Genomic DNA, 15,274 nt, shown 5'->3' with positions numbered 1-15,274 from the left:
GACGGCGGGAAACTTACAGCCCCGCTAATGACTATCAGTTTAAATAGTTGGCTGTTATAATATCTACTTAAATTGTGTCTAGATGTGGTCCAGGTCTTTTTTTTTCAGAGAACAGAGAATATATTTTTCTCTGGCTTTTCAGGACTTTAATCACAAGGGGTGTTGGGGTTGTTAGTTGAACATGGAAACATTGAATTCATGTAGGATTATCAGATCTGGACTACTAAAATGATTACTAGATGGTAGCAAGTGATAGATATGGAAAATTATCCAGTGGCTGCTGGAATTTTTCCAAGCCATATCTGGTATTGCTGAGCCTAGAAACCAGTATATACTACCTACTGTATTTATAAATTTTGCAATGTGAGTTTGTTCTTCATGCTTACAACTCTCTACCTTTATTTTAAAAGAAAAACTATTCTAATGATAATAAGATAACATTCATACATGTATTCTGCAAATAGAAAGAGGAGAAAGAGTGAGTTAGGGTTTTTGGGGAGAGGGGGCTATGCCTAGTTAGGAAAATACAGGTAAATATTGATTATTTATGTGATTTACTTGCAGCCTCAATCCAAGCAGACTCTAATCATCTATGTTGCATTCTTTAGAGAATGCTGAATGCCAAAAAGAAGAAATGAGGTGGAAAACCTATGTCAGTGAAATATCTAGTCATCATCTTCACAAATATTGATAGATAGTAGCTTGTATAACAAGATTATACACTTTCCTAGAGGGCAATTCTGTTGACTGATATCATTACAGTGGCATGCTGATGCAGAATAATTTCCCAAAGAAGCTTGTCTGATACTAATTTTAGCACTAGCTAAAGACTTTTTAAAAAAAGGCATCAAGGCATTTTAAATCACCACTGATTTATGCATATAGAATTTGATTCTGAATCCATGAGCTATGCTTTATTTTCACAACGGAGCCTTTGTCAAGTAACCTTTCTGATGCTAAATGTTAATGGCTTTGATTTTGAAAGTTATGACTGTATTTTGACTTTGAATGTTGTATTTCATTTCTTGTATTGTAAGCTGTCCAAGAAATGTGTTGATGGATGGCATATAATATATTAGCAGGAGTAATGGCATAGCTATGACAGCTAAATGGATTTCCCCACCACCACCACCACCACCATGTATTGAAATATTGGAATGTTGAAGACCAATATCAAAGAATTTCTAGGGACATGGCTGTATAGCTACAGGTATAACAAGCAGGAAGAGGGAGATTGCGATCTCCTTATATAGAGCGCTGGTGAGACCACATTTGGAATACTGTCTTCAGTTCTGGAGACCTCACCTACAAAAAGATATTGATAAAATTGAAGGGGTCCAAAGACGGGCTACAAAAATGGTGGAAGGTCTTAAGCATAAAACTTATCAGGAAAGACTTCATGAACTCAATCTGTATAGTCTGGAGGACAGAAAGAAAAGGGGGGACATGATCAAAATATTTAAATATGTTAAAGGGTTAAATAACGTTCAGAAGGGAAATGTTTTTAATAGGAAAGTGAACACAAGAACAAGGGGGCAAAGATCAGAAGCAACGTGAGAAAATATAATTTTACTGAAAGAGTAGTAGATGCTTGGAACAAACTTCCAGCAGACGTGGTTGGTAAATCCACAGTAACTGAATTTAAAAATGCCTGGGATAAACATATATCCATCCTAAGCTAAAATACAGGAAATGGTATAAGGGCAGACTAGATGGACCCTGAGGTCTTCTTCTGCCACCAATCTTCTATGTTTCTATGTTTCTATGACATCTAGTTGGCCACTATGACAAACATAGTGCTTTATTAGGTACAATGCAACTGAATTTAACATAAGCCCAAAGACAAAGAAAATGTCTGAGTAAATAAGACTATGGATGTATATATGTTTGTATGATGGGCGATTAAAGATGCTTCTCAAGCAATATACTGGGGTGTGTTTGTGTTTGTATACATATACATATTAACAAAACTAATAGAATAAATTACATATGCATTCAATTAACAGCCCTAAAACTATGCGATAAAATAGAATAATACCCTTCTCTACTGGCTCTTATTCTGAACCTCTTCCTACTGCTTTGATCACCTATTAATAATAATGGATGTCTGGTGGGATTGTTCCTTTAGCTCCTGCTACCTAAGGAGTTATAAAGATGAAACTCAGTTCTTTGCTTGCATTCTTGTAGCACCGTGCTATCTATAGTACAGCTATCAGAAAGGAATCATACAACTATGTTGCTTAACGGTGATTGAGTTTAAACAAGAAGAGACAAGTGTAATCTTGATTTTCCCTGTAGTTAAGGTGGCTTAAGAATGAAGCTAAGAGATGTCATGGAGATGGAGGTGCCATTGTGATGCTTCGTGCTATTTCTACACACTGCTGGAGTATGTCATGATCATTGTTGTCAGTGACCCAAACCTTCTTCAGAGGTTTCAAATTTGGGATGCTAAGAAACATGTGGTAATGATGTTTTCTCCCTCCCCTCCCCTCCCCTCTCCTCCCTTCCCATTCCCTCATCTCCAAAAACAGTATGAGATATTATTTGTAAAGTTTAGTTAGCTTAGATAATTGGCCAACTGGATGAAAGTGATAGACATTGAATATCCCCTATGGCAGTGATTTTCAACCTTTTTTGAGCCGCGGCACATTTTTTACATTTACGAAACTCTGGGGCACATTGGGGGGGTGGGCTAAACAAAAGTTTGGACAAAAAATTATCTTCCTCCCTTTCACTCTATTTCTCTCTCCCTCTTTCTCTTCCTTCCTTCCTTCCTATTTCTTTCTCTCTCTCCATCCCTCTTTCTTTCTCTTCCTTCCTTCCTCTCTTTTTTGCTCTCTTTCTCTCTCCCTCCCTACCTCCCTCTATGTCTTTCTCTCTCTCTTGCTTTCTTTCTCTCTCTTTCTCTCTCTCTCTTTCTTTCTTTCTCTCTCTCTTGTTCTCTCTCTCTCTCTCTCTCTCTCTCTCTTGCTTTCTTTTTCTCTGAGCTTCGCGGCACACCTGACCATGTCTCACGGAACACTAGTGTGCCACGGCACACTGGTTGAAAAACACTGCCCTATGGAGAGTACTAAACTAAACTAGGAACGATTGAGTTAAATCCTGTATGGCAGGGGTCCCCAAACCCCAGTCCGTGGACCAGCACTGGGCCGTGGCATGCCAGAAACCAGGCTGCACAAACCAGCAAAGCCCCATTTGCAGGATGTAGGCAGCATGCGGAACCATGCCCCCTCCAGTCTGCAGGGGGGGGAATCTATCTCCACAGACCCTGTCCCTGGTGCCCAAAAGGTTGGGGGCTGCTGCTCTATGATTATGTTCTTTTTCAAAACTGTTTTCTTGTAAAGCAGGGGTGTCAAGCTCGCTGCCCATGGACAGATGCTTCATGCGCTGGTCACATTCATGCCATGTTAGCGAAAGGGGGAAAAGTCATGATACATCACATGACAATGATATGAGTTTGACACCCCTGTTGTAGAGTATACAAAGCAAGATTAGATCTTGGAACAAAGGAAATTTTGATTAGCAGTCTCGTTCATTGTTACCATTGGGCTAGAATTCTTCAATTCGTGGCCAGTGTAGTCACTAGGATGCCCTGCATGTTCAATAGCAAAGTTGAGAAGACAACAGCAGTGCCTAAAAAAGGCAGCAAATGTGGTCAACCAGGAATGTTGCTGAGACCAAAATTAACAAATGGAAGACTTTTTACATTTTCCCTCTTACACAGAGCTGTCAGGCATACAGTGAAGACTTTGGTGATATGGTTTCTACACCAGGCAACAGTGTTTAAATGTTAATGTGTGGATTTTACTTTCCCAAATCCTTAGCACATAGTTAGGAGATCCTGGGAATCAGAGTCCATACTTCTGGAATGCTGACCTAGAGCTACAGCAAGGAAGTCATAGTGTTGTCAGATGATACGTCTTAGAAAGAAAAGCAAATGGATAGATGACAGGACCTGGATTGCATAGCTACACTTGGATTCCAGTTCTAGCTCACACAAGAATGACAGAATGTTGAGTACTGCCTTTTACATAGAGATAACTGCTTATAAAAGTTAATAAGAGTTGTGACAATAACTCTAATTTTATGTTTTACAGGAAAGGAGACAGTAAACGTGTGACTCACGTTCCCATTCTGGTTTGTTGCTATTTTTTCAATTCTATATTATCTTCAATAAGATTCCCAGATTAAATATAGAGTGGGAGTTTTGTACTTGTCAGTCCTTCAAGGTAGTCCAGACATGAAGCGCAAATTATGAATACTAATAGTATCTTTAGTGTAAGGTACAGCAACAATCTTTCAAGTCTCCTTTAATTTTCATGTTCCAGAAAACTACAGTCTCATCTGAAATGCTTCCCCTGTTCCTTTCCTTGTCCCGTGGGCTGATATAGTTCCTGCATGACAGTTGTCTAATCTGCAGGTCTTCCTTCTCTCTTTCTTTTTCTTTTTAATGATTATTAAATTATTATTAAGTAAACATTAAAACATTGGACACAATGCTGGCTTCCTGACTTTGTCTTTTCCACACCTATTTTAACATAATAACAGATATGTTTCCTACTTATCCTACATTATGACTTTGATATTATAAACGCAACCCTCTTATTGTATAAGTATTGTCCAGTTTCAGTTTTACAAATCCTCAATATTTTCTGTTCCCACTCCTTTTCCTCATTTCCAAACACTGGCACCTTTTGTTCCAGATTTTGTAATATTTTTGTGAGGGGATGCGCGTGCAAGATTTTGGCGTTTTTTTCGCTTTTGAGCATGCACAGAAGCAAAAACTCACATCCCCTTGTGAGATTTTGCTTCCTGAACATGTGCAAATCTTGCTGGGACACGTGCACATGCCAGAAACTCAAAGCTAAGTGTGTAGCAAACTGGTATTGGCAACCCCTGCCTGCCTTATGCATAGTAAAACTCCAGTGAATTAGAGAGATTATTAGTAACATTTCCTTTGGATATGTACAGTGGTACCTCTACCTACAGACGCCTCTACTTACGAACTTTTCTAGATAAGAACCAGGTATTCAAGATTTTTTTGCCTCTTCTTAAGAACCATTTTCTGTTTAAGAACCCGAGCCTCCAAAACTGTAACCAGAAAAGGTGGGGAGAAGCCTCTGTGAGGCCTCTCTAGGAATCTCCTCAGAAGAAACAGGGCTGGAAAAGGCAGGGAGAAGCCTCTGTGGAGCCTCTCTGGGAATCTCCTGGGAGAAAACAGGACCGGAAAAGGCAGAGAGAAGCCTCTGTGGGGTCTGTCTAGGAATCTCCTGGGAGGAAACAGGGCCTCCACCCTCCCTGTGGTTTCCCCAATCGCACTCATTATTTGCTTTTACATTGATTCCTACAGGAAAAATTGCTGCTTCTTACAAACTTTTCTACTTAAGAACCTGGTCACGGAACAAATTAAGTTCATAAGTAGAGGTACCACTCTATAAGCTCTTTATGCAGCAGCAGTAGCAGTTTTCTCCCAGTGTATTTCTTCAGACTCAGAGCCTCGTGGTGCCTCCATATCCATAACATCATTCCTCGGTGTCAGTCCCCTCAGCTATTTCTTGAGATGCATTCAGCTGCTGTTAACGTCCTATTTTTTGGTATAATTCTTTTATCGGCAACAAGCCATTTTCCTAGAGAACGTTATGTCCTTATTAACTTGAGAATAGCATCTTTATTGCATTAATGATTTTAACTGACCCTAGTCCCTATTAGAAATGCTTGTGGGAATTACTCATTTCTGGACTAATTTATTTATTTATTTATTTATTTATTTATTTATTTATTTATTTATTTTGTCCAATACACAATGAGGGTTTTAGTGGGTATATATCAATATACACATAGTAAAATACATGATGAAGGTTATAGAGGAGATACTCATAGTAAAATATATCTAAGAAATAATAGAAAAGAAGATATAGGAATAGAACATATCAATGAAAGAATAGAAGAAGAGATATAGGAATAGAGGAAAGGTATAGGAGATATCGGAGAGCAATAGGACAGGGGACGGAAGGCACTCTAGTGCACTTGTACTTGCCCCTATCCACACCTTTCCTTTTTGGTGTGTCCTTTTACCAATACAAACTTACAATTCATTTTCTAGGGTTCCAGCGAGGTTCTGCAACCTAGTAGGAAAACACTGCAACAGTTACGCTTTTTGAAGAAAAAGGCTAATAATGAAGTTGCTACTGCTGACCTGCTTGCTAAGAAGAAAGACATCAAAATGAGGTTGGAAAGGGTGGCCGAGTGCAGAGAGGAACTTCAACAAAAAGATCAGAATGTAAGTATTATTTGTCATCTGTGAGGAAAGTCTATCATCTCTTTTACACAAATTGTAAAACATAAAAGTGTAAACTGGGCATGCAAATGAGTATTCCTCTTCTTATCCAACTGTGTGGAGGGGACTCAATACACCTGCCTCTGCTTTCAAACTGGGATGTAAAATTGAAACAACTTTAATGGATGGCCTACACCGGGAATTTTTGTGGATGCTAATTTTCTTGGCTTTTTGTACAGAAACATGTTTTCCTTTCTATGTTCTCTCCTGACTAGAGTCTTCCTGTCTCCGCTTTTCTTTCTGATGTTTTTCTTATGAATATTGATCTTAGGCATTACTTCCTGTTTTCCCACACATTAAAAAAAATAATTATAGACTTTATATTCTGTGAGATTGATATTCCTACAGAAAATCTTCTAAAAAGAGTGAAAGAAATATGACTGTAATAGAACATGTTCAGTTGTGGGAATAATGACTCTGGAGACCGGCTCTCTGAACTCTGTTTATTGGCAAAATCTCTGTACAACCAGCAACCTGCAGTCTGACAGCTAGCCCTTTCATAGGGAGCTGCCAGACACGTTTGAGCACTCTTCCTGCTCAAATGCTGGACCTGGGTGAAACCATATTACTGTCAATACACAACACCCCTCCCCTCTTTGATGGAGCTTGACAGATTTAGTAGATAAATTATAGTCTGCGTGGACTACAATAAATCAAATCTGAGAGTCGATGGATTAAAGTAGAGAAACAGCTTTCAAACAAAGTTACTTTTATTAGAAAATAAGAAAATATATCTAATGCCTAATCAGAGGAATATTTCTATGCGTGCTACATCTTTGAAGACAAAAGGAAGAAGATGGATTCTTCGGAGAAGAAAGGAAATGATGCATGTTGACAGGCAGGATTTTACATCATAATGGGTGGAGCTAACTAACATATGCACAGTGTTAACTATTTAATTACTGAATGTCTCTGAATGTCTCTGGGGCTGGCAATACACAGCGCGACAGAGCTTTCCATCCAGCAGAGGTTATCACGCAGCTAGGTGGGGCGCTTGGGAACCCACCCTGACCTGCACAGCTCAGTCGATGGTGAGGCAGCAGCCTGGGTGGGCAGGTCTGCTACTCCAAGCCCTGAGTCTGGAAATTCCTGGAAGCTGAACCATCATTGCTGAACTCCTGGTTCCTCGGGTGGGTCTTCCAGCTTCTTCAGGCTTGAGTTAGCTGAGGAGGGAGTATAATTTTGTTTATTTTTAGGCATTGGTACAATTTCAGTTATTCAGTTTCGAATTTGATCGATTTTTGTATCTTCTCCATTGTCTCCCATTGTCAAGCCTAATAACATATGACTTTGGGTGGTAATTTGCTCTACTTTCCCAGGTAGCCATAGGGACCCATTTGGACATAACTTTTTACAAAGGTCTCCATTTATGATTTGATTTGATTTGATTTGTATGCTGCCACTCTCCGAGGACTTGCAGCAGCTCACAACATATCAAAAAACAGTATACAAAATAAATATCTAACATCTGACTAATATAACTAACTATTCTAAAAACCCTGGAACATTAAAAATCATTCATTCACATTTGAACAACAAGCATACATCACGTTCGTGGGCCAGAGGCTAGGGTCTAGTGACCCACAAGCCTGGTTGCATAGATGAGTTTTCAGGTTCTTATGGAAGGCGAGGAGGGTGGGGGCAGTACAAATCTCTGGGGGGAGCTGATTCCAGAGGGCCGGCCCCCCCACAGAGAAGGCTCTTCCCCTAGGCCCCACCAAGCAATATTGTCTAGTTGATGGGATCATGAGAAGGCCAACTCTGTGGGACCTAACGGGTCACTGGGACTCATGCGGCAGGAGGCGGCCCCACAAGTAATCTGGTCCGATGCCATGTAGGGCTTTATAGGTCATAACCAACACTTTAAATCATGTCCAAAAACCAATCTGCAGACAATGCAGTCCGCAGAGTACTGGAGAAACATGGGCATACTTTGGGAGGCTTATGACTGCAGTTTCTGAATACTTTTCAAATATAGCTCCATGTAGAGAGCACTGCAGTAGTTGAACTCAAGGTGTGAATCAAGACTCCCTGTCCAAATAGAGCCACAACTAGTGCCGTAGGTGCCAGATGCCCCAGGCGAACCTGGGCAAACGCCCCTCTCACAGCCGAAAGATGATTTTCCAAAGTCAGCTGTGCATCAATGACGTGCCCAAGTTGCGGACACTCTCTGAGGGTGTCAAAAGTCCCCCATGACTGATGGACAGATGACTGGAAGTGACCTTGGGAAGCAGAATCCACAGCCACTCTGTCTTATCAGAGTTAAGTCTGAGCCTGTTAAATTACTTGGTGGTTTGGGCTGTTGTGTTGTTTTCTTTTGGTGCATAATTCAGATGTAGCTGGTCTAAAACTGAGCAGATCTGCAGCCCATTAATAGTTCGGACGGGCTGTGGCCTGTAGCAGTGCAAGGGGTGATATGTTGGCAGGAGTTTGTCAATTCTGGCTTGCCAATCTCCAGGGCCTAGCCTTCCCAGTTCTTCCTTTGCTGATCTCATGGATCATTCTACAAGGCCATTTGTGGCCGGGCGAAAAGGTGCAGATAGTGCATATCACATTCCTAGTTCTGATAGATACCTCTCAAATTTGGTAGCTGTAAGCTGTAGGCTATTATCAGATACCAATACATTGAGTAGCCCAAGGGTGGCAAAGACTTTAATTACTGCCTCGGCCGATGTAGAACCCATAAGAAATATTTCTATCCATTTAGAATAGGCATCAACAAGTAATATGAATGTCTGGCCATGGAAGGGGCCCGTAAAATCTATATATAATCAGGAACATAGGACTTTAGGGCTTTCCCACTCTTGAACCAGGGCCTTTGGGAGAGCTAGCCTTGACTCCTGGCATGGCTCACACCTTGCTACCCATTCCTGGATTTTTAAATATTTGGCCACCAAACATAGCTCCTAGCAAGGGCTTTCATCCAGACGATTCCTGGATGACCCTCATGCAATGTCCCAAGAATGTCAGCTCACATGACAACTCTGTTACCCCACAACAGACATCCCCCTTGTTCAGACAGTTTGTGTTTTTTCAGCATGAATGGTTTGAATTCAGCTCCCACCAGGTCCTTGGGCCATCCGCTCCAGACCCAGTTCAAAACTGTTTTGAGTGAGGGATTTCTAGCCCTATGTCTTGCCACTTCATCAGAAATTGACTAGTCCAGAGTCCGCATTATTGCTCACCAAGTCTCCAGACAATAGTATTTGGTCTTTCTGCATATCACAAAGATTTGGATTAGATTATCTACTGTATATGGCCATTCTAATTCTATACGTCTATGATTCTTTGAAATCACTATTAGAAACATAGAAGACTGGCGGCAGAAAAAGACCTCATGGTCCATCTAGTCTGCCCTTATACTATTTCCTGTATTTTATCTTACAATGGATATATGTTTATCCCAGGCATGTTTAAATTCAGTTACTGTGGATTTACCAACCACGTCTGCTGGAAGTGTGTTCCAAGGATCCAAGGATATTTTTTCACGTTGCTTTTTATCTTTCCTCCAACTAACTTCAGATTGTGTCCCCTTGTTCTTGTGTTCACTTTCCTATTAAAAACACTTCCCTCCTGAACCTTATTTAACCCTTTAACATATTTAAATGTTTCGATCATGTCCCCCCTTTCCCTTCTGTCCTCCAGACTATACAGATTGAGTTCATCAAGTCTTTCCTGATACGTTTTATGCTTAAGACCTTCCACCATTCTTGTAGCCCGTCTTTGGACCCATTCAATTTTGTGAACTATTGTCAGGATCAGACCTACCTGAGAGAATATTCCAAATTGCAGAGAGAAGAATTGTATAACTTTAACAATGTAAAACTGTCTAGTCATGGTGAATATGCAAATTGTAATGTAACCTGATTAGCTGACAAAAGTACATAATGCACCTTTGCATAGGTGTGGCTTGTGGCTTGGCTTGAAGGTACTGTGGCTTAGTTTGGTTTAGAGTGGCTTGTAAATTAGGTGGCTTATGGTGGATGAAGAATTGTAGTTAAATATTGTAACTGAGAATAGTAGGTAGAGAATTGTGAGTACTTTGTATATTAACTACTAGAGAGCTACAGTGTAAATAGTTAGTGTAGGTTTGCTACGAAGGAAGTAAATATTTTCCTAAGAAACTCTGCAGTACGTTCTTCAATTATCTTCAAGATAAAGGTTCCTGATATCCTGGTCTGAGGCAGGCTGGTTAGCCGCTGTGGCTATCTGGGTGGGCTAGCTTCTGCAAAACGTTACTCCAACAACTATGCCAGCTTGCCTGCCTTTGGCTATAAAGTTGAAGCATGTTTCTAATATTTGACAGTATCCTCAAAAACCAGGAGAGCTGTTACACAATTTAAGGATCTTCAAATGTGGGATGATTTCTTTCCTCTAATTTTTAGGAGATACACTAAGAGGAATGTGATTAATAGTCCTGTGTTAAATAAAACAAGAATATACTCCAGCTAACAGATCTATACTGTGTAAGCCAGCTGTCCAATCTCTTTTCTAGCCCAAATCGAAATGCATGTCGTGGGTCCTGCCGAGTTACCAAATGGAGAGTGGTGTGCCACAATAGATTGGAATAGATCAGTAGGAGCTGGGCATGTCTCTGCTCCATCTGTCATCACTGGCACCATCACTGAAGCAACATAAAGTGTTTATATGCCAACATTTATGAAGAGGAATGATATTACTTTGCCATTTCTTGTCCTAGCCTCTGTTTCATGAGAACACAAATCTGCCATCTTTTACACATGCAGCCTCGCACATGTTTGTAAATGAGTCTCAGATTTACCCTCAGTCTACTTCCCCTCCCTAACTTCAACAGAATTTGAAAAATAAATTATATAAAGATCAGGACTTTTTCTGTCTGTCTGTCTGTCTGTCTGTCTGTCTGTCTGTCTGTCTGTCTGTCTGTCTGTCTGTCTGTCTGTCTGTCTGCCAGCACAACAACCTCCCAAGAACTGAATAAAACAAAGCCAGATTTGATGTAGGCAAAGAGATCTTCTAAGTAGTAAAATTAATGCAAAATTTAGTAAACATTTTCTCTCCTTTCTTAATCAGAACAGAGCTTGGGCTAATGGATTACAAATTTTTTTCAAAGAAAGCGATCAGAAAAACGAACGTGTGCTTACAAAATACAAGCTTGAACAAAAAGGCAATGCATTAAGGAGGAAAGAAATACGTACACTGAAAAAAGAGCTTCAAACAATGAAAGCAAGGTACGTGACAGATTGAAGAGACACCATGAATTTGAGCCTGACATTATATAGTCAATTTGTACAGTTGGAGTTCCAAATCTGATGGCAATTTGCCATAGCAAGATAAAATTATCTTGAGACCACCAGACACATGGCATGTGTAATTATCTTTACAAATTAAAACATAAAATACAATTTAAAACATATTTCGATTCTGTTAAAAATAAAGCAAGACTAAAATATTTCACCTGAGTAGTTTGCATTGGGAATGAATAGATTCATGGTTTCAAGCTTGACCATCTAGAGCAGGGTTGTAGAACTATGGCTCTTTTATGACTTGTGGACTTTAACTCCCAGAATTCCTGAGCCAGTATAGTCATAAAAGAGCCATAGTTTCCCATCCCAAACTCTGTTCTAGAGGCTTTAGGGTGATGTAGTCTATTATGTACTTCTACTTCTTTCTATACTGTATCGCTGTTTTCTCATAGTGACTAGCAGTGCTGCGATGACAGCTATAGGCAATAAATAAATAAATAAATATGTGTGATGGTATGATTGCATTGTCTGGATTAGGGCTTTTTGATATTATTAATCATTAAGAGGGGCGGCATACAAATCTAAAAAATAAATAAATAAATAAATATTAGGGGTTTTATTGTTTATAGTAGGGCATATTAAGTTTTTTTAAACTATTTTAATGTTTGGATTTGACTTTTTTATTGTATTTCATCGTTGTGAGCCATATAGTGGCATATAAGTCAAATAAAATAAAATAAAAATGAATGGATGAATTAAAAACCAAAGAAACAAACAAGTATTAGGGTGTCCTAGAAATGGGATTGAGATATTGGAGAATCAAACAGAACTGTTTTTTTGCATGTAGCATATGCTGTATCTCCTCAATTTGTCCTTTCACAAATACTGAATAAAGATTTGTCAGTCAATTCCATTAAATGGGAAGAAACTGTTGTGATGAATGTTGCTGGGAAGTCTAAAAGTTATATTGCAAGCAGATATTTAAATAATCTAGCTCTGCCAAAGATCTCTAGAAAATGCCCAGCTCCCCCACATTAAACATTATTTTCATTTGCCTTGCCTATTTCAGATATCCCATTTAAATATATTTCCTATTTAGTGCCTATGAAATTTCCAGCATACAACAAAAATACAGTAATACCTCGTCTTACGAACCTAATTGGTTCCAAGGGGAGGTTCGTAAGATGAAAAGTTCATAAGACGAAACATTGTTTCCCATAGGAAACAATGTAAAATCAATTAATCCGTGCAACGGAAAAAAAAACGCAAAAAAATGCCGCTGCCCGGCTGTCACCTTTTGAAACAGCCCGGGGGGCTTCTCAGCGTCCTCCTGAACCCAAACGCCAAACCCAAACTTCTGGGTTCGGCATTCGGGAGGCTGCTGAGAACAGCCCCCGGCTGTTTTAAAAGGTGACAGCTGGGAGGCAGGGCTTCCCAGTGGCCTCCCGAACCCGAACTTTTGCCGAACTTCCGGGTTCGGAGTTCGGGAGGCCGCCGAGAAGCCCCACCGCCCAGCTGTCGTCTTTTGAAACAGCCAGGGGGCTTCTCGGCAGCTTCCTGAATGACGAACCCGGAAGTTCGGGTTTGGCGTTCGGGTTCAGGAGGATGCTGAGAAGCCCCCCAGCTGTTTCAAAAAGCGACAGCCGGGTGGCGGGGCTTCTTGGCGGCAGCGGCAGGGTTCGTAAGAAGGAAAAAGTTCATAAGAAGAGGCAAAAAATTTCTGAACCCTGGGTTTGTATCTCGGGTTGTTCGTAAGACGAGGGGTTCGTATCATGAGGTACCACTGTACTTGCCAAAATTGGCCAGGAATTTTTAATGAAATCTTGTTCAAAGCCCAACCTTAGAAGCACAGTGATCAAGGATTCTGTTTATTCTCCAGTGCATACAGCACCACATTTACATTATAATATTTTTCTATAATAAGAAATGTAGATTAATACCTTTAAACTAGAGGTTTATATATAACTGATGAATGTGGAAGTATATTCAGCATAAAGAAACATCTACTTTTCATATAGATTTAGTTTTGGATATTTCTAGTTAATAGATCTCAGGGAATAGGCTATGTTCCTATTGGACAAAAGTGGACTAGATTAATAAATTGATCTGATATAAACCTGCTATCCAGGTTCCAGGTAACATCCAAACTAAATCAGAGTCTGAGTCAAAATATTCCTCAAAGTTCCAATTTATTTCCAGAGCCATCCTGGCACCTAAACTGGCAAACCTGAATCTGAGTTTCCCACTCAGTTGAAAGTTCACATCCCTTGTCCCCCCACCCATAAATTTGTCATGGCAAGTCCTTCCTCCGCTTCCACCCAGGTGGGTGGGCATATGATGTCCTTGAAGCACTTGAAAGAATGCTTTGCGGCTGCATCTGTTCCCGCATGAAAATCACCCCTCCCAAGTTCCCATAAACACCAGGCCTTCTATAGTGTGGCAAGCCGTTAACTTATTACCAATTTCTACACCGGCTCGACACCTGCTTCAGAATAAGTTTGAAGTGAAAGGTTGAATTTTTACTATATGGTTTCTTAAAAGTCCTGTTGAATTCAGTATACCTCTATTTTACATAGTTGCTGTTCTGTCTGGGTGCCCCCAGACTTCAACACCAACTGGAAAAAGCAGCCAGACACGCTGGTAAAAGCAAAAGCACTTTATAGTTTGAAAAATAAACCCAAAGAAAAACCTGTTCTTCCCAACAGGCAGGCTATGAGGCTTCACAGCAAAGTCCTGACGGCCAGACAATACAGCAGACTTCTTGCTGGCACACACACCACTGTAGAGAATAAGCCCCCACGCCTTTTCCCCCAAGGTTTCAGCCTTCAAGGCCACAAGCCAGAATCAGAGACGCCAAAGATCACAGCCAGGTCCCAGGACTCCCAAAGATAATACTCCACAATACAGGAAGGGTGGGTCTGCCTTTTCAGCCTTTCTGGGGAGAACCACACCCAAACCCAGCTGTTATTTAGGACTGGAAGTACCTGGCTAATTGTCCCCTTCGTTGTGCTGCTCTTCTCTGCCTGTGATCAATGATGGCTTGAGCATTTTCATCTAAGGACTCCAGGCTGCTTGCTGGGGAGAGTTCCACCCCGGGGGATTCTGGCTGTTCTCCCTCTCCCTCGGCCTGATATTCCTCCTCCCCTTCTGCCTGGGCCTCCTCCTCCTCCTCCTGTTCCTCATCCTCCCCCTCTGAGCAGGGAGCCGGCAGAGGTTCAGCCGTTCCCTGAGGAGCCTCAGACGAAATCACAACAGTTGCTAGTTGAGAAGCTATTGCCAAGGAAAACTCCAAATTGTGGCATCCTCATCAGTGTCATTTCTGCTAACTCGACAATAAGCAGGGTTCCCCCACAGCATTTCCTTTCTCCTTCTACACAACTGATAAGAATAAAGAGACATTGCTAGTTAGAGACCAACTCATTATTACTTGTATTCAGAGCTAAAGTTAAGGGCATTACAAGTTACTATGTGTACACAACAATAAGAAAATTCAGTCTTTTACTGAAAATGGACTCTTTTTTTCTCCTAACACCTTACAAATCTAGCACAATTTAAAAACATAAACATGTCCAAAGATATTTCACCAGAACAGCCCTTCATTCCTCCACTCGAAACAGAATTCCCTACGAAAATAGACTAACAATCCTGGGTCTAGAAAGCTTAGAACTACGGCGCCGAAAACACGATTTAAGTATTGCCCACAAGATCATATGCT

The 15,274-nt window shown here is 40.6% G+C and overlaps 1 protein-coding gene across 1 annotated transcript in view; it reads left to right on the top strand.

Annotated features, from left to right (window-relative positions):
• Nucleotides 1-2,327: 2,327 nt before the first annotated feature.
• Nucleotides 2,328-15,274, top strand: part of CCDC197 (coiled-coil domain containing 197) — a 33,030-nt gene continuing 20,083 nt past the window's right edge. Inside the window, exons 1-3 of the mRNA XM_070739536.1 lie at nucleotides 2,328-2,462; nucleotides 6,104-6,280; nucleotides 11,387-11,544. Coding sequence (XP_070595637.1) covers nucleotides 2,328-2,462; nucleotides 6,104-6,280; nucleotides 11,387-11,544 — 470 coding nt within the window. The remainder of the gene's footprint in view (nucleotides 2,463-6,103; nucleotides 6,281-11,386; nucleotides 11,545-15,274) is intronic.

Source organism: Erythrolamprus reginae, chromosome 1, assembly GCF_031021105.1.
Source record: "Erythrolamprus reginae isolate rEryReg1 chromosome 1, rEryReg1.hap1, whole genome shotgun sequence".
In the NCBI taxonomy this organism is placed as follows: domain Eukaryota; kingdom Metazoa; phylum Chordata; class Lepidosauria; order Squamata; family Dipsadidae; genus Erythrolamprus; species Erythrolamprus reginae.
Note: the sequence above shows the minus strand (reverse complement) of the source record. Positions and strands in the feature narration are given on the sequence as shown.